At 39.6% G+C, this 27,954-nt stretch overlaps 2 protein-coding genes across 3 annotated transcripts in view; one reads left to right on the forward strand and one right to left on the reverse strand.

Moving 5' to 3' along the window:
* Nucleotides 1-216: 216 nt before the first annotated feature.
* On the forward strand, nucleotides 217-22,057 carry RAD9B (RAD9 checkpoint clamp component B). 2 transcript variants are annotated; one of them, XM_069497316.1, is made up of 12 exons: nucleotides 217-253; nucleotides 2,321-2,391; nucleotides 3,148-3,297; nucleotides 3,506-3,620; nucleotides 6,069-6,168; nucleotides 8,928-9,034; nucleotides 12,045-12,151; nucleotides 12,241-12,305; nucleotides 12,846-12,968; nucleotides 14,510-14,750; nucleotides 21,267-21,375; nucleotides 22,053-22,057. In XM_069497316.1, the coding sequence occupies exons 1-12, from the start codon at nucleotides 217-219 to the stop codon at nucleotides 22,055-22,057; spliced, it is 1,230 nt and encodes a 409-aa protein (XP_069353417.1). The 2 variants fall into 2 exon arrangements, with proteins under 2 accessions (XP_069353417.1, XP_069353415.1); XM_069497314.1 differs by lacking the exon at nucleotides 22,053-22,057 and having other exon boundaries at nucleotides 21,267-21,395.
* A 1,845-nt stretch (nucleotides 22,058-23,902) lies between these two features.
* PPTC7 (protein phosphatase targeting COQ7) overlaps nucleotides 23,903-27,954 on the reverse strand; it is a 40,676-nt gene continuing 36,624 nt past the window's right edge. The window contains exon 6 of the mRNA XM_069497163.1: nucleotides 23,903-27,783. Within this exon, the coding sequence (XP_069353264.1) occupies nucleotides 27,725-27,783 (59 nt within the window). The 3' untranslated portion in view covers nucleotides 23,903-27,724. The remainder of the gene's footprint in view (nucleotides 27,784-27,954) is intronic.

Genomic DNA, 27,954 nt, shown 5'->3' on the forward strand with positions numbered 1-27,954 from the left:
CAATGAAAAGCGAGGTCGACAGAAAACTGCCGTACGGGGGCCCGCAGAGGCCCTTCCCCGCCGTAAAGCGAACCTGCGCTCTTGGAATTAGTGGAGGCATGTGGTAAGGTGGGGAGTTGAGATCGCGAAACTTCTAAGAGCGCGGGAAACATCCGGGCACCTGGGGCCGTCGAGCCGAGGCGTGCCTTCCGACCTTGCCTTTCAGAGCCCGTAGCCATGCTGAAGTGCGTGATGAGCGGCAGTCAGGTGAAAGGTGGAGACGCCTTTCTTGCCTTGCTGGGTAGAAGAGGGAAAGCCAAAGCTTCATGGGGCATCTCCAGCGTCGTCTTATTTTTCCAGTTTGCCATCATGAACAAGGACTGAGGACAAGAGCCCTTGCCACAGCCAGCCCCCTCCCACCCCGGGTCCTGTTAGCTTCTGAGGGGAAAATGAAGGCCCATCTCCTTTTATTATGCATAATATTTAATATGGGTGGTGTCTATGAAATGATATCGTAGCAGGCCTCGAACTTGGGATGGTGAGGACTGTGTAGGGAGGAGTGAGGAGTATAATTAATGCTTAGCAAAAGTGTTTTTGTGCCAAGAGAAAAGCATAAAGCTGGTTTTTCTTCCCGATTCTGCCATTTTTTAGTGTTCAGCCTGGGACAAGTCACCAAATCATTTTGGGGCTCAGTTTCCTCATCTGTAAAATGGGAATAATAACCGCACCTTCATTATAGGGTTTGTTTGTTGTAGGCATGAGATAGAAAAGCATGTAAAAATCTCAGTAACAGATGGGAACGTACAGGAGCTATTATTATTATTGTAAATGACACTTTAGAAATGAAGGTTACTCCAGAAAGTATTTAGAAAAGCAATGATTTCCTAAAGGTTGTAACCTGAAAATGGTCATTGAGAGGTATCTTGTGTTGTGGCAGGCTTCTGGAGTGTTGAGGACAGCTATGGGGCAGTGTTAATGAGCAAGAAAAGGAAGCACAAGTTCCTGACTTCTGCATGGTCTCAGAGGACTAGGAAGTTCTCTTTTGCAGTGTATGCCTCAGTTGTCAATAAGCAGTTTTTGTGTGATTGTTTAATTTTGTTTTCCCTCCAAGACTGTAAGCCTGTGGTTCCCCAACTCCCAGGCGGCTGACTGGTCTGTGGCCTGTTAGGGACAGGGCCGCACAGCAGGAAGTGAGCATGGGAGCAAGCGAAGCTTCACCTGTATTTACAGGCGCTCCCCATCACTCACATCACCGCCTGAGCTCCGCCTCCTGGCAGATCAGGGGCTGTATTAGATTCTCAAAGGAGCGTGAACCCTACTGTAAAGAACCCTACTGTAAACTGCACATGGGAGGGATCTAGGTTGCCACTCCTTATGAGAATCTAATGCCTAATGATTGACGTGGCGCTGAGGCAGTGATGTGAGCAATGGGGAGTGGCTGCAAATGCAGATTATCATTAGCAGAGAGGTTTGACTGCACAATAAATGCAATGCCCTTGAATCATCCTGAAACCATCCCCCATTCCAGGAAAAAGTGGTTAATATCAAGGGGTAAAAAGGGACAAATATCTTTACTTTTTATTTTGGGTCATCCTATCTTTCCCACTGTACACACTTGTGATTCTTAACCATTGTTATCTGATTTTATGTTCTGGAATTATTTTTCCTTTTTTATACTTTTGCATGGATTGAAATGGCCATCCATTTGTATTGCAGCATGGTGTCAGCATAAGTTTGCCACGGAGTTTACTTAGTCATAACTCATAAGAACGTTAACAGTGTCATACGGGATCAGATCAATATTTCATCCAGCCCTAGCATCTTTCTCTGACAGGGCACCTGAGTATGTTTGATGGGAAAGTCTGGCATCTTCCATGCTGCCCTCAAACACCAGAGATGCATCTTGAATTTCCATAATTTCTCTGTCATGACTTGTTTTGACTTTGCTGTCTGTAAAGCTTTTAAAAAAACACTTCAAATCATCCTCTCCATGCACTGTTTTCACAGTTTTTTTGGGAGGGGCAAATATATTTAAACAAAGTTTTAAAATATATTAGTATGGAAATTGGCTTGCCATAGTAGCTCCATGCAACACTACAAACATATAGGAGGAAGAATTTTGTTGAATTTTATCATTTCACACACTCTGCAAATTTATCGTTCTTACTATGTGTGTGGCATTTTGCCAAGGGTATTATATTAAAGCAATGTAGCATTAGTCTATAAAAGTGTTTTTTTTAATGAATTTATCTTGAGTCCTCTGAATGCTGAAGTAGTCCTATGATTTGTGTTTCTTGTTAGAGGGAAAGAATGTGAGCAAGCACCTTTTTTTTCTCCACAGTATTTGGGAAAGCAATCCAAGCTTTATCACGAATTAGTGACGAGCTGTGGCTAGACCCATCTGAAAAAGGTGTAAGTAAGAAAGTTAAGTAATAGACGATGTATTAAGACAAGAAAAGATATTTAAAGATCCCAGTCAGATTGAATGTTAACCAGGAAATCCAGAAATTGTAATTATCCCTTTCACTGTGTTTTATTTGATATATCTGAATACATTTCAAGTATAGTAAACTTGAAAATCATGTAGATAAACATAACTGATTTAAACCAGAAGTCATAAACTTGCGGTCAGGAGACTAGATATGGCCTGCAGAAATGTTTTGTGGAATTGCACCTGTTTTGTAAAAATTTGAAATAACTTCTAACATTTAAAACTTGAGACAGTCCAATTTTTCCTGCTTCTCATGAAAATTCAGAAGACGTGACCATTTTGGGCCTACATTCCCAACTGGAAGTAGTTGGCTGAAACTGAGTAATGGTTTCTCCCCTTAGCCGAGGTGTGAGCTGCCCATATGTTGTAACTGCCCTGTACATTGCTTTCTGCCACTTCAGACATTAAACTTAAGACCCCTGTAGGTATTTACTATTTTAAATTTTCAACATGCAAGATTTAGGATTTAACACATATGCATATTCAATGTAGATACGTACACATGTATGTACACATGCAAATTCAATACACATCGATTAGTGCAGTCCGTAGTTAACATTCCATGGTCTTATTTAAACATATTTAACTGTGATGTTAAACAATAGACTTTTAAAAATTAAACCATTGTTTGAAGAAAGTTGATTTTCTGCTAACTAGCCTTTATCTTATTTTTCCAGCTTTCTCTAAGATCTGTGAATTCTTGTCGGTCAGCGTACGGATGTATCCTGTTCTCTTCTGTGTTTTTCCAACATTATCAGTGGTCAACCTCAGTGAAAATGAATGTTAATGATACCACATCGAATTTAAATTGCAAATTGGGAATGAAAGTAAACATAAGTGGCCCTGGTTTTCTCTTATTCTGTAGAAATATTTGTTATACAGAACATAACATGTATTCTATACTTAATAGTTTAAATGTCACACAGAACAAGTCCATTCATTTATGAATACACATGCTTTTGTCAGTTTTTAAAAAACTAATCAAATAACTATATTAAGTATGTGCGTAATACATATAATTTATTTGTGTTACAGTCAGTTGTGCCCATCTTTAAATGTCTGAATTCCCTTGAAAGAAATGTGGAGAAGTGCAAAATATTCACCAGATCTGATAAGTGCAAAGTAGTTATTCAATTCTTCTGCAGATATGGTAAGTGTAAAAGTGGTTTAAAATGTTGTGGTTTTTTTAAAAAATATTTTTCATGTTTAGAATATTCAAACTGCATATCAAGACTTTGCGTTGCACTATTGCTTAGAACTTATGTAATGATGCAGTAGGGCAGTTGTAAGTATTGTCTTACCTGTAGCTGTAGAAGTATTGTAAGATGTTTGGTATTAATTATTTCTTTTTTGACTTGACAGTGGCACAAACTTTACAACCAATTTTTTTTTTTTTTTTTAGACAGAGTCTTGCTCTGTCACCCCGGCTAGGGTGCTAGAGTGTGGTGGTGTGATCAAAGCTCGCTGCCACCTCAAACTCCTGGACTCAAGGGATCCTCCTTCTTCCACCTTCTGAGTAGCTGAGACTATGGGCACGCACCACCACATCTGGCTAATTTTTTCTATTTTTGATGGAGATGGGGTCTTGCTCTTGTTCAGGCTAGTCTAGAACTCTTGACCTCAAGCGATCCTGCCACGTTGGCCTTCCAGAGTGCTAGGATTGCTGGCGTACCATGCCATGCCTTGGAGTGATTTTTTTATGCCCCAAAAGCTAATGCAGCCTGGTATAGAGTAGGTGTTCAGTAAATATTTATTAAATTAATAAATGTTGTTGTTATTAGTTCAGTAGAAAAGAAACTACATAAGTTGAGAAATGTTATTTCTAGTGAGCTCTTTTGACTCTCACCACAACATTATTATGCTGTAGAAAGTTATAACCCACCTGGATTTTATTACGTGGGTTCTATGTGCAAAGGTAGATTGAAATTCTAGTTGTACTTGTTAAAACATTGTGTCCTTGAAAGGTTGCTTAATCTCACTGAGCTATAGTTTCCTCTTTTGAGATTAAGTCCTTACCCCATAGAATAATGTGAAGATCAGAGAGAATATATGGAAAATGTATGGGACAGTTCCTGGCACATAGGGCCACACCCATTATGGCTACCCCTTCTCTTCCTTTAAAAGGAAAATAATTCAGAGACCAGATGTTGAAGTCTCACTGCCAAAAGTCCTATCCAGAAATATCAGTCCTGGACGAAAGTTACTAAAACAGAATCATAGAGATACAATCTGTAGTGGGTAATCACTGTTTTACACACCATTAAGAAACTGTATTTTGGAGAGTTCTCGAAAACTACAAATGGAACTACCATACAATCTAGCAATACCACTACTGAGTATTTATCCAAAGGAAAAAAAACCAGGATATCAAAGGTATTCCTGCACCCCCATGTTTATTGCAGCACAATTCACAATAGCAAAGATGTGGAATCAACCTACGTGTCTATCAAAAGAATGGATGAAGAATGTGGTATATATACACAATGGAATGCTATTTGGTCATAAAAAAGAATGAAATCGTGTCATTTGCAGCAACGTAGATAGAACTGGAGGTCATTATGCCAGGTAAAATAAGCCAGGAATAGAAAGACAAATATCAAATGTTCTCACTCATATGTGGGAGCTAAAAAGTTGATCTCAGGGAGGTAGAGAGTAGAATGGTAGATAGCAGACAGAGGCTGGGAAGGGGAAGTGGGCGGAGGTGGGGATGAAGAGAGGTTGGTTAATACGTACAAACACATCGGTAGATGGAAGGTATAAGTTCTCACTTTCCATAGAGGAGGGTAACTGTAGTTCACATCGATGTATTGCAACTTTCAAAGTAGTTGGAAGAGGGGACTTGAAATGTTCCCAACACATACAAATGATAAATACTCGGAGGTGATGGATACCTTAATACCCTGACTTGATCACTACACATTCTATGCGTGTAACAAAATATCACACATGCCTCATAAATATGTGCAAATAACATATATCCACAACAAAAAATTTAAAATAAGGAGCCAGGCATGGTGGCTAACTCCTGTAATTCCAGCGACTCGGGAGGCTGAGGCAGAAGGATCGCTTGAAGCCAGGCCTTCAAGACCAGCCTGGACAACATGACATGACCCCATCTCTAAAATTTTTTTTAAAAAATTAGCTGAGCATGGTGGCATGAGCCTGTAGTCCCAGCTACTCAGGAAGCTGAGACAGAAGGATTGCTTGAGCCCAGGAGTTTCAGGCTGCAGTGAGCTATGATTGCACCACTGTACTCCAGCCTGGGTGACAAGAGTGAAACCCTGTCTCTTAACAGAAAAAAAAAGAGAGAGAGAGAGAATGAGAGAGAAAGAAAAAAAAGAGAGGAAGGAAAAAGAAACTACCTGTTTTTCAAAGGGATTTTGGAGCTCTACTGCCTAGTGAGAGCGTGTGACGTGTTGCTTGGTGTCCACTAGGGAGCGACACACACATTTCATTAAGGATGCTCTCCAAGCTATATGCACCTGCCGGATAGGAAATGTTAGTTTATTGTTTTAGTTGGGGTGTGAAACTTAAAGACTTTTAAAATCTGTTCATTTTACACTTCAAATTATTAAGAGGTTGCTTTATTCTTTTTAAGGTATTAAAAGAACTCATAATGTATGTTTTCAAGAAAGTCAGCCTTTGCAAGTTATTTTTGAAAAGAGTATGTGTGCTAATACACTAGTGATTCAACCCAGGTAATGAGTTCTCTGTTGTCTATTTTTGTTTTTCGGAATATAGTATGGTCACAGAGTAAAGAATGAATGCCATAGAGCTTTGCAATTCATCACATTTTTTTTAAGCTAAAACTTGACTTTTGGAGAAATCACCTTACAGGGTCAAAAGGAAACTTCGAAAAAGATAATAGTAGATAAACTACCTAATGGTAGCAGTAATAATTTAGTGGCCAAGAAATTTCTAAAAATGTCCCATCAGTGGCTTTCTACATCAAGTTCTAGCAAAAGAGATAAATATGTCATAATACTTTGCATTTATATGGTAACTATCTGAGTCTTAGAACACACTGCTTTTAACATTTTTATGTGAACTGATTTTATCCCCAAGTGTTACATGTTTTTCAGTAGATAGTAAGTGAAGCATATTTATCAGTGAAAGTATGCCCCATTTTTCAGTTCAGCGGTAGCATTAAACATTAAGTAGCATTACTTTGTGACCCAGAAGATATTTTATCCTTATTTTTTACCTTACAAAAGTGATACATGCTCTTTTATACATCCAAAATATATAGACAACAGCAAAGGTACTAAATGTGGTCTTTCTCCTCCACGTGCCCTGTGCGCCACGCAGCAGGGCAACCTCTAGTTACGATTTGGTATCTCTGTAACTCTCTCTGTCCCTATGGCTGTGGCTATTTCCTCCTCTGTCCCTGTCTCTCTCATTTATGTCACATACTAGACACATAATTTTTTCAAAGAAAATGTCCTACGATCCATGTTGTTTTACAGCTTGCTTGTTTTACTTAATATGTTGTGAGCATTTTTCTATATCAGCTCACTTAAATCAGTCTTACTCTCTTGGATGATTGCATAATTTTTCGTTATATGACTGAATCACAATTTACTTACCAATTACCTTATTGGTGCAAATTTAGGCTGTTTCCAACTTTATACTAACACAAACAATGCTGCTAGTGGTACATAGGCCAGTGTATTAGACATCTATTGCTGTGGAACACATTTCCCCAAAATTTAGAGCCTTTAAAAATCAGACATTTATTACTTTACAGTAATAAGCGTGACTTAGCTGGGTGCTTCTGGCCCAAGGTCTGATGAGGTTGGGGTCAAGCTGTCAGGTCAGGCTGCAGTCTCATGTGAAGGCTCGACTTGGGGATTCACTTCCAAGCTCACTGACATGGTTGCTGGTAGACCTCAGTTCCTTGCCACGTGGGCCTCTCTGTAGGCTGCCTGAGTGCCCCCACAACATGGGAGCTGGGAATCAGAGAGAGAGAGCGCACGTGTGAGCGCACCCCCGAGCTGGAAGCCATGGTCTTTTTATAACCTAATCTCAGAATTTCCATCTCACCACTTCTGCCATTTTCTCTTTGTTACAAGTGAATCTGTAAGTCCAGCCTGCACTCAGGGGGAGAGGATTATATAAAAACATGAATACCAGGAGGTGGGGTCATTGGGGCCATCTTTCAGGCTGCCTAACACAGATAGAATCATATAAAAGGAATTATTGGGTGGGTCAAAGGCTTACACAAATTTTAAATTTGCATAGATACTGACTACCCAAATTGCCATCTCGAAAGTTTGTGCCAGTTTACATTCCTACCAGAAGTGTAGGAGAATCCTTTTAAGTAGAGGATATAATTGATTTTTAAATAATTTTGCCGACCTGATAGGTTTGCCAACCTGGTATTGTTAGATGTTCTTTATTGTTGTGTTTTCTTTATTACTAGTGAGTTTGAATATTTCCATATATTTATTAGCAATTTGCAGTTTTCTTTCCTTTTGCATTGCACATTCATGCTGTCAATTTTTTGTATCAAGTTATTTGGAATCTTGTATAACACCTCCCCCTTAACTGGAAAAGCTCCCAAATGAATTTGGTAGGTGTTCCTGACATTTTGACATCAAGAAACACTGCTAAGCTAATGTCTGTCATCAGCTTGACACCAAGATTACATAAATTCAAAGGATTTCATTATTATCTAGCAACACCTCAGTTTCAAAAGGAATGCAGAACTTATAATGCCCTAATAAAAAGACAACCTAACTAAAAAGTGAGCAAAGGATTTTATAGACATTTCTTCAAAGGTCATGTACAAATGGAAAAGCACTTGAAAAGATGCCCCATGTCATTGAGTTAATAGGGAAATGCAAATCAGACAACCTTAAATTTGTGAATTGTGTTGTATGTGAATTACATCTCAGTAAGGCTTTTTTATTTAAAAAAGGAAGCTTAGGGTAAAAGGACATTTGGGATGTCGAGAGAAACTTGGAAGTAACAGATAGCACTTGAGGAAAGTAACAGAGGGAGAGAATACAGGAGCAGACTGCTTGTAAACCTCTAGCCCGCAGCTGAGTCTCCAACAGATTATAATTCATTTGATCTGTGTTTGAACAGCGGTATTTTCTGTCTACCTTTAGAGTATGATTTCATGTCAATTTTTAAAAATATATTGGGCACACAAAAACATAGAATTAAAGATATTTTATTCTGGTGTTTTGTTCATACTATAGCTTTCACATGTTTTACTAAGGATATATTTTGCTGTTCTCTCAGCCTTCAAATAGAGTCACTATTTAAAAATATACTAAAAATATAGCAGTTCATATATAAGGAAGAAGATAGGCCTTTTGGGTAAATTTTTCTAAACGCAGGCCAACCAACCTATTTATTTCCAGATTAAAGATCTGAATCCCAGTTAATAAGGTGATATTTTTCTGTTTATTTTGCAAATGATGTTAATACTGTTCTTTACATTTTATAGATTGCTTGCTGAGGCAATTGTTCTTTTTACATCCGGTCAAGAGGAAGTTACTCTTGCCGTGACTCCACTGAATTTTTGTCTCAAGAGTTCTAATGAGGAATCAATGGGTAAGGGTTATCTGTCATGGTGCTTTGATGGATTATTCCTTCCTGGCTCTCTTGATCACTAAGCATACAGTAAATACTAGTGGCACAATATTTATTCTTGTCTAAAAAGCAGTAAGATGTAGAAAGGTCAGAAACATTTTTAAGAGATCCAGAAAGTTTAACATAATCAGTAATTAAAATATTTGGCTTTGAAATTCAGGCTGTTTTAAAATCAAGAGAATGGTTACAGAGAAAAATATATTTTCAGTTAAGATTTTAAGGTCTGTTTCTCATTCTTTACCCTCCTCTGTGTTTAATATAAAGAAAAATTAAGAGGCCACCAATCCCACTGAGATGATTTAGATGACATAAGAAAAAGCAACTTTGAATTAGAAATGTAACATATATTCCAGATAGCAGATACAAAGGGCAGAAAATGTCATTGCTCTCTTAAGCCAGCTCTTCCAAGAGTTATCTAGATGGAATGGAGAAACTGAGGCACAATTAAATCAGGAGTTTTGGTATCAAGAAAATTTGCTAGGGTCTTTTGGCACCACAAGCTGTTTGAGACTCTTTGCCCCTGGATAATTTGTTTTTGGTGAAAGCAGTGAAGAGACAATGCAGGGAAGGAACTGCATTATTTTAAAGTGAAAAATCAGTGGAACCAGGGCTTAAATTGGGTCAGATGACTGTTGCGGTGTTTACTTCGTGCCAGGTTCTGTTCTAAGTCGTTTACATTTATGAATTCATTTGATCTTCGTAACAACTCTGTGATGTAGGCGCTGTTACTGTCCCCATTTGACACATGAAGAGGCTGAAGCCCAGAGAAACTATGTGCCTTGCCTGGTGTCACACAGTTAGCAAGTGGTGGCTCATGATCTGCATTCATCGTGGGCTCCGGGCGGAGGCTTGTTAATGCTGTGCTGTCCTCACTCCCCTCAAGGCTCATCCAGCATTCTGTTTGGGCCTCAGGAGGGCACGATCTGGAGAATACATGCTTGGCCAGTGAAAGGGTCTGTTTTGTGTTCCATCACGCCATCTCTCTATAAAGATGGCCATTTAGTAACTAGGAGACACTGTCCCTGTGAGTAGCTTCCTAATGAGTAGTCATAGCAATGGTTGACTGGGGACCCAATTATCTAATCTGTTAACATACTGGGAGTGACATGAACCTTCTTGTTTGAGATTAATATATATTTACAATATTGTCTGGTCCTTTTAAAAAAATATATCATTTAACCTTTGTTCTTACTATTTACATAATTCATGTTCACTGAAGAAAATTAAAACTATAAGGACTTATTTATTATATATATATTTTTTAGAGACAAAGTCTCTGTCACCCAGGCTGGAGTGCAGTAGTGCTATGATAGCTCACCGCAGCCTCAAGCTCCTGGGCTCAGGTGATAATCCAGCTTCAGCCTCCCAAGTAGTCAGGACAACAGGCGTGTCCCACCACACCTGGCTAATTTTAAAAATTTTTTTAGAGATGGGGCTTGCTTTGTTGCCCAGACTGGTCTCAAACTCCTGGCCTCAAGCAATCCTCCCACCTCAGCCTCCCAAAGTGCTGGGATTATGGGCATGAGCCAGTATATCTGGCAGCACTTTTTTTTTTTTTTGGAGACAGAGTCTCACTCTGTTGCCCCTGCTAGAGTATAGTGGTGTCACTGTAGCTCACTGCAACCTCAAACTCCTGGGCTTGAGTGATCCTCCTGCCTCAGCCTCCTGAGTAGCTGGGACTAAGGTACGTACCACCATGCCTGGCTCATTTTTCTATTTTTTGTAGAGACAGGGTCTAACTGTTGCTTAGGCTGGTCTCAAACTCCTGAGCTCAAATGATCCTTCCCACTTAGCCTCCCAGAGTGCTAGGATTACAGGCGTGAGCCATTTCGCCTGGCCCATAATTAAAATTTTTAAAAATTCACTTTTTTTTTGGCCGGGCGCGGTGGCTCACGCCTGTAATCCTAGCACTCTGGGAGGCCGAGGCGGGTGGATTGCTCAAGGTCAGGAGTTCGAGACCAGCCTGAGCGAGACCCCATCTCTACTAAAAATAGAAAGACATTATATGGACACCTAAAAATCTATATAGAAAAAATTAGCCGGGCATAGTGGCGCATGCCTGTAGTCCCAGCTACTCGGGAGGCTGAGGCAGTAGGATCGCTTAAGCCCAGGAGTTTGAGGTTGCTGTGAGCTAAGCTGACGCCACGGCACTCACTCTAGCCTGGGCAACAAAGTGAGACTCTGTCTCAACAAAAAAAAAAAAAAAAAAAATTCACTTTTTAAGCCATGTTTTATAATTTAGTATGCCACATCTATTTTATGTTAATATTTTTAAAACAAAATGGGATTTAATGAATTAAATAAAATATAATGACTTTGTTATTATATGTAAACTGTATTCATACATAGTAGTTCCCTTTAGAATAAATTAGCTTTTATGATATTCTGGCCATTTATTGCTTATAACAAGCCTATAACTCCAAAACATCGTGGCTTAAAACAATACTGTGTTATCTCTCATGGTTCTGTGGGTTGATGGGGCTTAGCTGGGCAGTTCTCACTTGGGGTCTCTCATGCAGCTGTAGTTAGACGGTGGCTGGGGCTGGAATCATCTGGAGGTGTGAAGATGGTGTACTCACACGGCTCATAATTGATGTTGGGGGCTCAGCTGGGCTGAACCAGAGTGTCTACACACATGTGGCCTCTCCATGTAACTTGGACTTGCCGTGGCATGGTGGCTGAGTTCCAAGAGTCAGTGTTGCAGGGGACAGGAAGCACAGCCTGCCAGTCTCTTAAGGCCTAGGCCCAGAAACTGCCACAGTGTCACTTTGTTTATTGGTCAGAGCAGTCATAAGGCCACCCAGATTCAAAGGGAGCAGACGTAGACATAGGCCCCACCTCTCAATGAAGGAATGTCAAATAATTTGTGGCTAGATTTAACCTACCACTTATGGTTATATTTTTGTATTAAAATTTAACAAATAACCTCTGGAACTAATTTTATTCTTTGTTTTCTTGTAATATTAAGCAGATTTTACCAATTCTGTGTACAGTGAGATGTTTGTTGGTTCGGAAGAGTTTGACTTCTTTCAAATTGGAGTGAACACTGAAATAACGTTTTGCTTCAAGGAATTGAAAGTAAACAAATATGTGCATTAAATTAAAATTCAAATTTTCGCTTGTTTTTAATAAAGATTTCAAGGGGTTTTTTTCTTTTCTTCTTTCAGGGAATACTGACATTTTCAGAAGTTACACATGCTCCTGTATCTATTCATTTTGATTTTCCTGGGAAGTAGGTCCTTAGGAACTTTTCTTTGCTTCTTTTCTTTTGTTATATTTGGATAATAAAACCCTTTGGATCATTTTGAAATTGATTAACACCTCAGGAATTCCTTAACTTCCCTAGCAACACTTATCAAACTAAAATTTTGAAAGATGCTGCTAACATTGGCATTTTTTTAATTGGTAACTTAATTGAGATATATTGTTCTTCAGAGTGAAGCATTCATAAATGTGACATGGTGCTGAATAAATTGCTTAATTAGAAAATTATGCATGGCTTAAACAAGTTAGATCTCTGTGAGGCTACGATACTGATGTTTCAGAACTAACATTTTAAATGAGATTGGATTAAAATGTGTTTTATACAATTGGATCTGATGATTTCTAAGGATCCTTTCAGCTCTCAGGACTGTGTTAATTTGTGAAAACACAAAAAAGATGTCTACTTCTACTGTTTCTTTTTACTCCAGAATTACGTATCATTTTCTAATGTGTTCCTAATGTCCACCAGAAAATGAGTGTTATTTTTGCTCTGACTTTGCCCTTTTAGGCCTATGGCTTTAAGTATTGATGATATGCTAGTGGAAGCTAATTTTATTTTGGCTACCTTAGCTGATGAGCCAAGTAGGGCATCTTCGCCACAATCCCTGTGCCTTTCACAGAAGCGAAAAAGGTAAGGCTGTGTTTTAACTTCTTTATTGGTTGGGAAAAGCCATCACAGTCTTATTCTGAAACAATTCAGTGGCATTCACTTAGGAAACAGCTGAGGAGTGAAAGATTCGAAGCTCAGAACTTTTGATAGAATGTGGAGGAACTGTAGTGATGAGATCTCACCGCAGCATAGAAACATCACCAATCTTGCATCAGATGTTTGCGTTTTCTCTTCTGACCAGAATTTAACAGGACTGTCTGGTTTATCTGTGTTGTTACCCAAAACTCATTTCCAATTTTTAGTTTTTTTTAGGAGCGATAGTGTTAAGTTTCACAGGAAAGTCTATATTTATTCCCTAGAATTTGTCCTCAGATATAGGGATAGTTATTATTTTTCTTTCTTCTTCTTCCTTTTCTTTTTTTAAGAGGCAGGCTCTCACTGCTTTGTCGTCCAGGCTGGAGTGCAGTGGCCTGATCGTAGTTCACTGTAACCTTGAAGTGCTGGGTGATCCTCCTGCCTTGGCCTCCCAAGTAGCTAGGACTACAGGCGCCTGGCTACTTTTAAAATTTTTTGTAGAGATAGGGTCTTGTGATGTTCCCAGGCTGGTTTTTATTTATTTTTTTCATAATAACTTTTTTTTGGAGGGAAGGGATGCTTCATTGTAAGTAAAACAAAGTTCCTGTGGGAAATTTGTAAAATAGAAAAAAGTACAAAGAAAAAAATAAAACTTATCCTTGGCTGCACCATCCAGAGATAGCTACTATGAACTTTTTGGCTCATTGTATTTTCTTTCAGATTTTTTATTTTGCATATACTTATATTTTAAAATAAGATTGGGGCCGGGCGCGGTGGCTCACGCCTGTAATCCTAGCACTCTGGGAGGCCGAGGTGGGCGGATCGTTTGAGCTCAGGAGTTCGAGACCAGCCTGAGCAAGAGCGAGACCCCATCTCTACTAAAAATAGAAAGAAATTATATGGACAGCTAAAAATATATATAGAAAAAATTAGCCGGGCATGGTGGTGCATGCCTGTAGTCCCAGCTACTCGGGAGGCTGAGACAGGAGGATCGCTCAAGCTCAGGAGTTTGAGGTTGCTGTGAGCTAGGCTGATGCCACGGCACTCACTCTAGCCTGGGCAACAGAGTGAGACTCTGTCTCAAAAAAAAAAAAAAATAAGATTGGGATCATGTAACTATCCTTTTTTTCCCCCATAAATATATTGTAGGCTTGGTCTGATATCACTAATTATGACTTGGAAACATGATTTTTAATGACTGTATAAAATTTTATCATTTATAATTTATTTAACTTTTTTTCTAACTTGGTCCTGTTATCATATCACAAGATGTCCCAGGTTGCTTTACTGAAAGATTTGAATCTGTCAAGAGAATTTCTAAATTATCATATATAAAAATCTTAACTTTCAATAATTAGTTTCGTGTTATTTCAATACATTCCCTAAACCAGTGCTATCATTGTCATCCCATATTGCTGCATTAGTTATATAAAAAAATATATTTCAAAGTAAGCAGTTCATTTATTTAATCCCTGTTAATACTTCAGGTCAGATGGGATGCAGTCAGATTCAAAGGCTGATGAAAATGTAACCGGCCAGGCCCCGGAGTGTATCTCGAGGAAAGCGACACCCAAAAGGCTTTATCCTGATGAGACTTTTACAAACAACTCTGTGCTGGGAAACTGTGGCATCTCTATAATGGAAAGAGCAGCTGGAGACATCAGTGAAGTACCAGACAGCAGTGTCAGTGACACCGAGGAAGTGCTGGGGTCTCCACACCTCAGGAAGGTAAAAACAAAGTGTTGAGACACAACCACGTCTCAGTCAAGAATTCTCATCATCTGTCTCCCTTTGCAATCTCCCTGCCCCAGCCCCCTCCTAATATCCTGAATGAAGCTAGTCTCAGACGGAGGAAAGTCTAGTTTATAGAATATCAACAGAAAATAGTTAAATTGCTCAGTCATTAATTTCTAACAAAGCATATTCAAGTAGAGATTTAGGTCACTTGTCTTTAAGAATAAATTGTGATTGTTTATTGTATATCTTTGAATACAAGTAATATGCTAAAGTTATATAAATAAGGTTTCCTGAAATAAGTGTCCTTCTAATTTTATTTTTCAAATTTGATTGAGAAATGCGTTATTCATAGTAGTATAAATGTAAATGTCATCCCAACAAATATCACAGATTCCTTCATAGTGGTGTCCCCATTAATAACATTTGGTTATATTCCCAACATTTTGCCAGAGAGGTAATAAAGCTTCACAAAATACTATACTGTTAGAGCTTATGAAGTCAATTAAATTGAAGATGAACATAATTTATTAGAAGCTTCCAAAGTATCTCAAATATTGATAATCCCAATTTTACATGTTTAATGTTTTATTCAAGCTCATTTTGCTATTGCTATTATTAGGGATTTGGAAATATGAGTTTCTTAGAATTAAAATTTGAAAGGAGAAATAATATTTTTGGAAGTCACCATCTTATGCTAAATATGACTTTTGGGGCAGAATTGGATGGTAAACTCAATTTAATCATTTTGATGCCGTAAGTGTTTATTGAGTACCTGTTGTATGCCCAACACTTAGGGCAGTTTTCTTGTATATTACCAGGTCGGCCTAAAGCAAAACCCGAAATCTGTGTTCTCATTTTACAAAAGCATTTACCTCTCCTGTTTTTTTGGCCACATGTATTTTTTTTTTTTTTTTTTTTTTTTTTTTTTTGTTGAGACAGAGTCTCACTTTGTTGCCCAGGCTAGAGTGAGTGCCGTGGCGTCAGCTTAGCTCACAGCAACCTCAGACTCCTCGGCTTAAGCGATCCTACTGCCTCAGCCTCCCGAGTAGCTGGGACTACAGGCATGTGCCACTATGCCCGGCTAATTTTTTCTATATAGATTTTTAGTTGTCCATATAATGTCTTTCTATTTTTAGTAGAGACGGGGTCTCGCTCTTGCTCAGGCTGGTCTCGAACTCCTGACCTCAAGCGATCCACCCGCCTCGGCCTCCCAGAGTGCTAGGATTACAGGCGTGAGCCACCGCGCCCGGCCTTGGCCACATGTATTGTGCTTACTTTTTCACAGGCAGCAACAGGAAATCATTTTCCTGCTACTCTAGGTTCCTCGAATGTTAACATCAGCTGGGCACACTGACGCACGCCTGTGGTCCCAGATATTTGGGAGCATGATGCAGGAGGCTCACTTGAGCCCAGGAGTTCGAGGCTGCAGTGAGCTGTGATGGTGCCACTGCACTTCAGCCTGGGCGACAGAGCGAGACCCTGTCCCTTTAAAAAAAAAAAAGGGGGGATGTAACATTTTAGGTTAGCAGAGTCTCCTTTAATCTGGAACATTTCTCAGTCTTGCTTTGTCTTTTTCTACCTCAACACTTTAATAGAATGTCCCTGAATTTGGATTTTTCTGATACTTCTTTATAATTATATTTTATGCATTTTTGTGAGAATACAACAGAGTGGTACTGGGTTCTTTTTGTCTGGAGACACATGTTGGAGATTGGTCTCCGTATCTGTGGTGTTCACTTCCGTCATGTGGTTGAGGTGACATCTACTCGCTCTCTGCTGTCAAGCTACTGTTTTTCTGTTAGTAAGAATGTCGTGGGGAGATACTTTAAGACTATGTAAATATCCTGTTTCTCATACTTTTTCCTTTTTTTTTTTTTTTTAGAAACCATTGATGCTTTTTTGTCAGAAATAGTTATTACTGTGATGTTTGCCAAAATGGTGATTTTCCTTTCTTTTCTCTTTTCTTCTCTGTCAGATCTATTATTTTTTCTGTATTAATTAGATGAAACCCTACTTTAAGAAAGGCCTTCCCATTCTGCCCCCTTTATTTGTTATGCAGTTACTTGTTTGTATTACTGTGTACTCTCAGATATTCATTTTATTCTATGGGTCATAATCCATTACTATCATTATTTATTTTGTTGCTCAAAATGCTCCATATTTGGTCACTAGGAGCCTCTTTGAGTTGAGTCTGTGTCCCTTTGATATGTCTCCAACATTTTTTGAGCACTTCCTTACTTTTTGGAACCTTCAGGTATTCTAGGCTTATCTTGTACTTCCCTTGCCCAGCCTTGGAATCAGCTATTTCTCCTAGGAACCCTGGTTCCTTTTATTGGAGATGATAGAGACCAACTTCTGGGTGTCAGGTGTGCTCTTTTGTACGAGGGTTTCACTGCTTCTGGGACCTTTCAGCAGACACAGCTAGTTAATATATATATGCATACGTGTGTGTGTGTGTGTGTGTGTGTGTTGATGTATTTATACACACACACACACACACACACACACTTAACTTTTTAGAGACAGGGTCTTGCTCTGTCATCCAGGCTGGAGTGCAGTGTTGCAATCATAGCTCGCTGCAGCCACAAACTCATAGGGGCCTGAGTGATTCTCCTGTCTCAGCCTGCTGAGTAGCTGGGACTACAGGTATGTGCCACCACACCTGGCCAATTTTTTAAATTTTTGTAGAGGTCGGGTCTTGCTATGTTGCCCAGGTTGGTCTTGGAACTCCTGGCCTCAAGCTATCCTCCCAAAATGTTGGGATTACAGGTGTGAGCCACCACACCTGGCCTGGTTTATCTCTTTTATTTTTTCCCAATAGCTGCCTTGTATTGCAAGTGTGCGTACCATAGTTAATTCAACCATTCTCCTCTATGTGGGCGTTTAGATTTTCCCCTCAGTATTTTGCAATAATAACCTTTTACACATGTTTTTTCATAATGTCCAAAGAGTATCTTCAGAGTAAACTGCTAAAAGTGGGACAGCTGGTTCAGAAAGTGACTGCAGATGTAGTGTTGTGAGATTCTGCCAGATTCCCCTCCAGAGGGGCTGTGCCAGTTTGCACTCCCTGTGTGGAGAGGAGTGCCCTTCCCACAGCCTGGCACACAGCATTTGTCAAACTTTAAAAAAAAGTTTGCCAAACTGATAGTTGGGTATCTCAGTGTGGGGTTTTTTTTTGTTTTTTGTTTTTTGTTTTATTTTTGAGAGATGGGGTCTCACTATCTTGTCCAGGCTGGTCTCAAACTCCTGGGCTCAGGCAGTCCTCCCACCTCAGCCTCCTGAATAGATGGGACTATAGGTGCAAGCCACTACACCAGCTCAGTGTTATTTTAATTTTTATTTCTCTAATTGTGAATGAGTTTACATCTTTTCATATGTTTAAAGTCTATTCTATAATTTTTGTGAATTGTTTATTCATGTCTCTTCCCATTTTTCTATTGGGTTTTTATAGGCATTCTGTATATATGGGGATATTAGCCATCTGTCTATGACATATAGTGCAAATATTTTCTCCCACTTTGTCACTTGTATTTTGTGTTTTTTTGCCATGCAAAAAATTTTCATTTTATATAGTCCAATTTATAAATTAAAAAAAAATTCTCAGTGGGTCTGGGTGCAGTGGCTCATGCCTATAATCCCAGCACTTTGGGAGGCCAAGGTGGGAGGATCATTTGAGGCCAGGAGTTCGAGATCAGCCTGAGCAGTGTGGTGAGACCTCACTTCTACAAAAAATAGAAAAATTAGCCAGAGATGGTGGTACATGCCCGTAGTTCCAGCTACTTGGGAGGCTGAGGCAGGAAGATCACTTGAGCCCAGGAGTTTGAGGTTGCAAAGAGTGATGATGACATCACTACAGTCTAGCCCAGGCAACAGAGCAAGAAAGACCTTGACTAAAAAAAAAAAATATATATATATATATATATATACACATATATATATATATATATATATATGAGCTGGGTGTGGTGGTGCAGGCCTGTAGTCCTAGCTACTCAGGTGACTGAGGTGAGAGCATCACTTGAGCCCAGAAGTTCGAGGCTGCAGTGAAGTATGATTGTGCCAATGCACTCCAATCTGGGTGACAGAGTGAGACCCTGTCTCTAAAAAAAACAGAAATTGTCAGTAGTTAGAAAGCTTTTCCAACTTTATTTATTTATTTATTTATTTTGAGACAGTCTCACTCTGTTGCCTGGGTGAGTGCCATGGCCTCACCCTAACTCACAGCAACCTCGAACTCCTGGCAGTGATCCTCCTGCCTCAGCCTCCCGAGTAGCTGGGACTACAGGCATGCGCCACCATGCCCGGCTAATTTTTTCTATTTTTAGTAGAGACGTGGTCTCGCTGTTGCTCAGGCTGGTCTCAACTCCAGAGCTCAAGCTATACCTCCTGCCTTGGCCTCCCAGAGTGGTAGGATTATAGGTGTGAGCCACCATGCCGGGCTTCAACATGGAATTTAAAGAGGAATTCATCCATGTTTCCTTCTAGAACTTGTAGGTTCCTAAACCTGATTCTAGGCTGGTCCGAAGGTGGTGAGTTATCTCACTTGATTGTTCACAGTCAGTTACAGATTGAACTTGTTCTACTACTTTCCTCCTCACTACTGCACTTGACTAGTCTTAAAAAAATAAAATAAACCTGATTATAGATTAGAGGGGGTATAGGGTATCAGAACTAGGGTCTAAGATATAAAACAAAATAGTCACATGCTGATATGTTCAATAAAGGAAAAGCTCAGGGTGCTTTGAGAGGATTGATGGTAGCACTGCCCCAATCCAAGAGGTCAGAAAGTCTTCCCTTTCAAACTGGTGTTTGGCTGAGCTGGAAGGAGAAAGTAGTGGGCGTGGGAGGAGGGGCCTAGGGAGGGTGGTGGTTTTAAGGAACTGAGGGGTGGCCAGTGTGGCTGGAGATCAGACAGCTAGAGGGTGGAAGCGGCACAAGGTGAAGCTGGAGCGGTTGGTGAGTGCCAAATCACGCACGCCAGGAGAGTTCCGTAAGCCACGTACAGGGCCGTGCGTTGGTATTTAAAGTATTTGAAGGGTTTTAACAGGGAAGCCTGACACAGTGGAATGTTTGCAAGATAACTTCAGCTGCAGCTGCTGTGTACTGGGGTACAGTGAGGCAAGAATGGTCCCCTGGCCACAGCATCTGAGAGATGGGGATTCCTTAGATGAGAAATGGAGAGAAGCAGCTGAGGTAGATGTTAATTTAGGAGGTAAAACTGGCAGGACTTGGTAATGGATTGGTTATGGGGGTTAAAGAAAAAGGGAGGTATCAAGGGTGACTTAGGTTTGGTGACCCAGGTTCAAGGCTTACTAAGATGAGTTCAGTTTTGGGTATGTTAAGTTGCAGAAATCAAGTAGGTAGCAGAATCTGTGGATTGACGTTCAGATTCTAACTTGAAACCCCCCGGCATACAGATGGTCATTTCAGCCAGGGGTATGGATGAAATCTCTTGGGGAGAGGGACAGAGAAGACTACCATCATTGAAAGTAGTGGTTCTCAACCAGGGGTGATTATACGCCCCAGGGGAACTCGGGCACTGTCTGGAGACACTTTGGATGTCACAACTCAGGAAGGGGATGCTACTGGCATCTAGTGGGTAGAGACCAGTGATGCTGCCCACCGTCTTCCAAAGCCCAGGACAGCCCATACAACAAGGAATCATCGGGCCTCAAATGGCAGTAGTGCTGAGGTTGCGAAACCCTGGTTCAAAGTCTGGTTAGAAGAGGGCAAACCAGCTGAGCCGAGAGCAGTCAGGAGAGTTGTGGCATGAGGAAGGCACGAGAAGGAAGTGTCAGAGTGAATATCAAATAGGATAAAGACGAAAATAGGCACTGACTTTAAGGATGTGGCAAATTCTGGTGACCATAATAGCAGTTTTGGTGATGTTGGGAGGCCAGAAACTTTTTTAGATAGGGCTAAAGAGTAGGAAAATAAGAAAATGGAGACAGTGAGTGTAGACAACTCTATAGGGGAGATAAGGCAACAGCTGGAGGAGGGAATGGGATGAGGTTAGATTATTTTTATATTTTAAAGATGAGACATTTGAGCATTTGAAAATGCCAAGATTCCTGTCCAGTAGAAGAGAGGTGTGGGAGGGGCTGGGATGCAGACGCAGGCAGGGCGGGAAGGACTGGCTTTAGCCTGGAAGAAGGGTGGCTTCTGCCCTAGCAGGAGGGGAAGGGAGAAGACTGCTTGGTTCACCCACAACAGCCTGCAGAGGCTCCCTTTGCCCCTCACTGCCATAGTGGAAGTTTTGACGGCACAGGAGGGGAGTCAGCAGCGGATTGTTCATCCCAAACTGAAGATTGTCTTGTGCCTTTGAAGTCAGGGAAGGGTTTGCTTTTAGGATGCACTGGGCCAATAATGAAGGTTCTGGGTGTTTCATCACCAACAAAGATAGGGATACCACACTGGTCAGGATTCTGAAAGGGGCTGTCACCTGGAGCATTTAATGAACAAACTTTCACTTTGGAATCAACAATGCAGTTACTTTTTTCCCTCCAGTTTTCTTGCATGTTCTTTGGAGCAGTTTCTTCTGACCCGCAAGAACACTTCAGCCACCCTTTCAACAGCCTGGCAAGAGCAAGTGACAGTGAGGAGGACATAAATAATGGCAGTTTCTCCACATTCTAATGCTTAACGATAGCTGAGTTGGCCCCCAGCCCAGTGACTGGCTCACTTGCACCTCAGGCACGAGCTTTCACATTTAGTGTGTAAAAGATGTTGTCCCGGACTTCCTTGCAATGGAGGATGGGCTTCTGCTTTTCCAAACGTCATCTTGTACAACAACCATATCTAGAAATAGCTGCTTGTCAAGTGTATGTAATTAGCTTTAAATCCATTATGCTACTTGGGAGGCAGAAGAGTTTTCTGTGCAGGAAAAAAAATCCCATTAGAGTTCTTCAATTCAATGCACATTCCCCCAAGAGCTTTTAACATTTTCTTTGCCAGTTTTATAAAGGTATTTAAACTTTCCTCAGCACCCATTTGGAGTGCATCAAGATGGCTTGCAAGAGTTCTGTGATTAGTAGTCAGGTATCTTTTGTATTTGATTGCCAACATTTGGGTTTTAGTTGTTTCAGAGATAGCAAAAAGTTATGCAGTCTTTTCTCATGTAATACCATGACTTTTCTGTCCATTGTTTTTAATATTTTAAGTAAAGTTACCCCTCAAAAAAAGATCAAGAATAAAAATATAGTTACCCCTCACTTTATCTTTTTATATATTGCATAATTTTATTTCGTAGCTTTAAATTGTTCTGATTTTCAGATGTGATTTTTTATTTTGCAGTGTGATGCAGAAAAGAATTTAATGGAAGCAATGCCAAATAATTCTTTATTATCTGATGCAGAACAGCAACCTCCACTGCCAAGAAAGCCTGGGTTTGGAATGGAATGAGGTGTAAGACAAATGTCTCTGCTCTTTGGCCCTTTAAGAATCAGCTTTTTACCTGCACAAATGGACTAAAAAATCTGGCTCAAAAACATTGTTATGTAATATCGTACTGTGTGTGCCTTCCCCTCCCCCAAACCTGTTTACAGCCGACTATAACCTGACAAAGGATACTTCTGTAACATCTCATTGTTAAGTCTTGTGAAACCATCAAACCCAAAGTGTTCACTGGCAAGCAACTGTACTTCAGATTTTGTGAGAAATTCATAAAGGTGGCTGAGTGGATTAGTATGCTTTAGAACCGAATAGAGTTCTCACTGAAACTAGAATGAATTTGGCTCTTGTAGCTTAGTAATGAGTCATAGCTACCCACAATAACCTAATAAAAACTCAAGTTCATCCCAAGATGTTCCTCAGTGAATGAAAATGGGCTTTCACCAAGCTTTTTGTGGAAATTGGCAATGCCCACATAATTTCAAGTAAGTCCTTTCACATTGTAGGATGAAGATATTTATATATCTTATGCTTACACTGATGATTAACACTGAATTTCGGATATTCCTAAGACATACAGATGACTACACAGAGTTTTTTTTTTTGTTTGTTTGTTTTTTTTGGCAGAGTCTTGCTCTGTCGCCCTGGCTAGAGTGCAGTAGTGTCTTCAGAGCTCACTGCAACCTTAAACTCCTGGGCTCAAGTGATCCTCCTCCTGCTTCAACCTCCCAAGTAGCTGGGACTACAGGCACACGCTACTGTGCCCAGCTAATTTTTTCTACTTTTGGTAGAGACAGGGTCTCGCTCTTGCTCAGGCTGGTCTGGAACTCCTGACCTCAAGTGATCCTCCCGCCCTGGGCTCCCAGAGTGCTGGGATTATAGCTGTGAGCCACCAGGCCTGGTCCACAGAGAGTTTTTATACACAGGAGTAACACTGTAGGATCTCTTTACTGAAGATGAAGTTTCCAGTTCATTTCCAGGTCTTGAAAGCATCATCATCAGTAACAATCTGGTTACACTGTTAAATTGTATACACTTTGGATTTTAGAACCCAGATACAAGAGTGCTAAGTTTAAATACGATCGTGCACTGTGTAACTTTTCAGTCAACTGACCACACAGATGACGGTGGTCTCCTAAGATCATAATGGAGCAGCCCTATATAGGTATACCATTTTTTAATGTTATTTATACCATATTTTTACTGTACCTTTTGTTTTGACACATAAATCTTTACCATTGTGCTACAGCTGCCTACAGTATTCAGTACAGTAACATCCTGAACAGGTTTGTAGCCCAGGACCAACAGGCCACACTAGATAGCCTAGGTGTGTAGTAGGCTACACTGGTAGGTTTGTGTAATTCACTCTGTGATGTTCACAGTGACTCCACATTGCTTACCCACACATTTCTCGGAACATATCCCTCCTGTTAAGTGATGTGTGACTGTACACCAGATTTTTTGGGTAGCTTCACTCTATACTGTTTGGTAGGTGCAAAGCCTCAGCTGGGAAAACCTCTATATTTTATGTTCAATTGTCAGTCTGTTTTGATGAATTTTTGAGGAAGCTAAGTGATGTAGTAAACCAGCTGGTGAAAAGAGCTAAGGCAGTTAGAGTAATGGACGGAAAATGACAGCTCTGAAGTACAGATTCACTGCTAGACTGACATGAGGACTTGATAGAGACCAACAAACTCAGTATCAAAGGCTGGTGTCTTATTTAGTTACTATTCAAACCAAAAGGAGTATACAGATTAGTATAAATACTATATTTATTAAATATCTTTACAGTTTATTTAAATGTATTTACAGAACTATTCCTGCATAAGTTTATATTTCAGACATCCAATTCAGGTAATTGCGTCTTGGGTAAGACAAATAATGATAGTCTCAACAGAAAAAAGCAGCTCATTAGTATACACAGATTCAAATTTGCTTCATTATTTAGCCATCTTTGCCACAAACTACCTGCTAACAGTTAAAATTTTGACACAGACACTTCTTAGTTGAGAAGTTCGATTTTGCAAAGAAATTAAATTTTTTTTTTTACAAATAGAATCTAAATATTTTCTGCTTCACATTTTGTTTTATGAGCAGATTTTGGTTGATATTGTAAAATTGGTTAAATGCAAAAAATATGATACAGTTTCCAGAGAAACTGAATGCTGTAGCTTCTACCAAAGATAGCTGGTATAAGGTGACAAGGAACCATGAACTCATCCACAAGTACAAACGTTTACAGTTCTAGCCAGTCTTGTTTACAATCTCCCAAACACTCAAAGCTGACTCAGCAAATCCCCACGATTCCTACCTTGTTACTAGATGTGGTGGGCCGGTGGTACTGAAGGTGGTTTCCATCTTCAGGCTACTGTTCGATCCAGAACAAAAGCAGCTGATAAGAGAGCACGCTCTCCCATCATGCAAAGCTTAAAATCGAGCTTCTAATCTAGACACAGCCCAACCCCCAGACATTCACACCTGGAATGGATTCTTCTGTGATTTAGTACCCATCAACCATGTCAAGCGAGTACAGTAATTCAGGACACATAACTTGTTTTCTCCCCCCCTCATTTCTTCTTTCAGTTTTTAAGAGCCTATGGACTCCACTGCATCTCCATTTGGTAAGATTTTTTTTTGTGCGCAGGCAGCTTAAGTTCATAGGAAGAAATAAGGTTCTGATATGTTTAGAGTGCACATTTTAAAACAGAACAAAATAAAAATTTCAAGCATGTGATAAAAATATTGATTTTTATAATACAGTATTGCTTTATAAATATAGATGGAAAAGCTATAAACTTTACTGGTCTTTGGTGCATCCAGAGAGGGATAAATAATTTGCCATTTGTAATTTAGAAATCCAAATTTTCTCTTTTGTTATAAAAGTCCATTACATGAGGCAAGTGTGTGTGTGTGCGCGCGCGCTCACGTGTGCATACTGCTTGATTTACAATTAACACACATCGGGTTCAGAATCAGACCCACCAAGTGGTATAGCTGAGTCACACTCCGTGGAAGCTTGGGTCTGTGACCTGGAAAAATTCTACTATGGGTCCAATACAGTCTCTGACCACTAAGAGTAGGAGGAGAGTTACTTGTTAAGCAGCACTCCCCCTGACACCCAGCAGTCATCAAATTAAGTGCATAGCACAAAAAGGACAGGGGGAAGAAGAAAATGGAGAAAATATTTTATGTCACTAATCTACAGGCCAGGTTCAAAGTCAATTCCACTGTGAAACTCAATTCTTGTCCCACTATTTTCAGTGTCACTGGAACAAACACACTGTCGATTTCTAACAATCATTTCTCAAAAAAGTTGGTTAAATGAGTTATGTAAACCACCACCAATCTAGCTTACAAAGATTGTGTTTGGTAGGTTAAATGGGAGCAGAGAGAAACCAGTAATTTGACCAGCTCTGCTCTTACCAGGAATTAAATGTAGGCATTGGAAAATGAATCCAAAATATATCCAGATCACAAATAAGGCTACAAACTTCTGACCAAAATTAATTAAAAACCCAAACAAAAGAGCTGAAGTTGTCGGTCCTAATATAAATGTATTCCTTCCAACAAAACCCTTCTTCTGGATGCAACTTCCTTTACTTTTAAAATACAGAGACTGCAAATAATTTGTGCAAAATAAATACCCCACCACTTGCCACTCATGCTTCCATATTTTATCAGAGCATGATGACTTCTCCTTATTTAAATAGTCTCCCTCCACACCCTCCCCTCCCCATCTCCTTTATCAAAGAATTCTGTTTTGTCAAGTTAGGGTAGTTAAGGCATTCTGACATGTAATTAAAGGTGATTCAAAATAGATATCTAACATTATGCCAATTTAGGAATAGTAGATAAATTACTGAACGGCTTACAAATGAATAACTCATTCTTATTATAAATGAAATGCCTGTTACAAGCATGATGCATTGAAATATAGTAATGACATGTACATGGTACATGTTAAACAATTTTAAATAAAACAAAAGCTTGACAGTTACTCAAATATACAGTACAAATTCACAAAACAAAATCTTTTAAAACAAGTTGAGGTAACCTCAAACATAAGTTTTAATGCAATAAACCAGGGAGTCAGTATCTCCTTTAGAGAAAAAGACTTTCTATATTCTCAAGTAGATTCTCATCCGGTTTAATTGCATTCTCATCTATACACCAATGTTACCTGACTTATATATAAAACATGGCTTTAATTTAAGGATCTCTAAGTATATATATTTTTCTACCACCAAGTTAATGAAGGAAAAAAACTGACCCAAAAATATATATCTTTACAGCAGTCAACTTGTACACAAACCTTAAAAATAAGTTTGAGCTTGCAGATAATGGGAAAACTGAATGCGGGGTAGTTTTATAAGGAAATATACACTGCAAAATGGCTATCTGGAAACTGTAAACATTAAGCTTGATTCAGAAACCCCTAAATTTCTGTTGGGGGCAATTGCAAATGTCAGATCATCACTAGGAGTCTTGCTCGTGGAATTCTGTGCTGCTGCCACTGCACATGGTGCTCTTCCCACATGGACTCACGGGATTTAGTGCATGCTCTACAGAAAGCAAGGCTACTAATAAAAGGTCTGAGAGTAAGACTATGGGTAGGTAGCATGACCATTAAAAGCCAAGAAAATTCAGTTACAGCTGTCTATTCTGAACCCATTAGGCCTGTGAGCCTAGTACTACCATACAGGGGCGTCCTATCAGACAGCTGGGAGGAATTTTAGCCGTAACATTAAATTTTTAGGCTTTGAGGAGTTTTACAGTCTTGAGTAGTATTTCCATTGAAAAATATTGGTATGGAGTCTCCCCCACCCCTCTGGGAGATCAGGCCACAGCCTGTGATTTAGGCTAATCAACAAACTGCCAAAACTTTATTCATAGGAACACAAGCACTTTTTTTTTTTTTTTAAAGCATGACATATTTGCATCCATGGAACTAAAATGAATTTTCCTTCTAATCTGTAACAAAAAAGCTCCTGGGATCAAAATTTTATAGCCCAGAGCAATGTTTTAGAGCAGAATTATAAGCCCCTGAAAAATAGGAGTTTATAATGAAAACATAAAGCCACACCCAATCATCATAACAAAGACTATGCTTGTGTAGTACACGTGTAACATTTCTTTTGATGAATAATGTATGCTTCTCATGGATGTATCATTATGTACGATTTGTGTTAGACTTTTAAAATCCCTTTAGCACACTGTAATTTTGAATTCACTTTACCAACATTACTAATTTTCAATGCTTCAACTACTTTTGAAAAGTAATAGCCACAGTGGCTTTGAACACCTCCATCCTCATCATGGAAAGGACAATGGGAAATGAAGGCCAATCTTCAAATCTTGATTCTCTTCAATTGCTGCCGGCAGACATGAGCTAGTCAATGACAGTAGTGGTTCTCAACAAGGATCTCAAAGGGTCTCAAAAAGACAGGCAAAAGGCTTACATCACTGGCCATTGAGATCAGTGGCAAAGAAACGTGGTCCTGCCAGCAGGATCAGCACACACGGCAGGGGAAATTTAGGATGATGAAAGGAAAGGCAGGAGTTGACACCTCGGTGAGTCAGTCTGTATACTCAGCCACTATTGAAAGAAGGACGGTAATGTCATCTGGCTTTCCACCTACAACACAGATAAATTAGTGTATTTTAAAAGGAAAAGTCAATAATAAAAACCGTGGGTCTACATAGGTACTAGGAGACGGATGTTTGCACTTTAGGTTTGTCAATATACCCCCAGTAGAAAAAAGAAAAATAGTTAAACAAAAAACATCAAGAAACTACATGTAACTTA

The sequence above is a fragment of the Eulemur rufifrons genome, chromosome 21 (genome assembly GCF_041146395.1).
Source record: "Eulemur rufifrons isolate Redbay chromosome 21, OSU_ERuf_1, whole genome shotgun sequence".
NCBI lineage: Eukaryota > Metazoa > Chordata > Mammalia > Primates > Lemuridae > Eulemur > Eulemur rufifrons.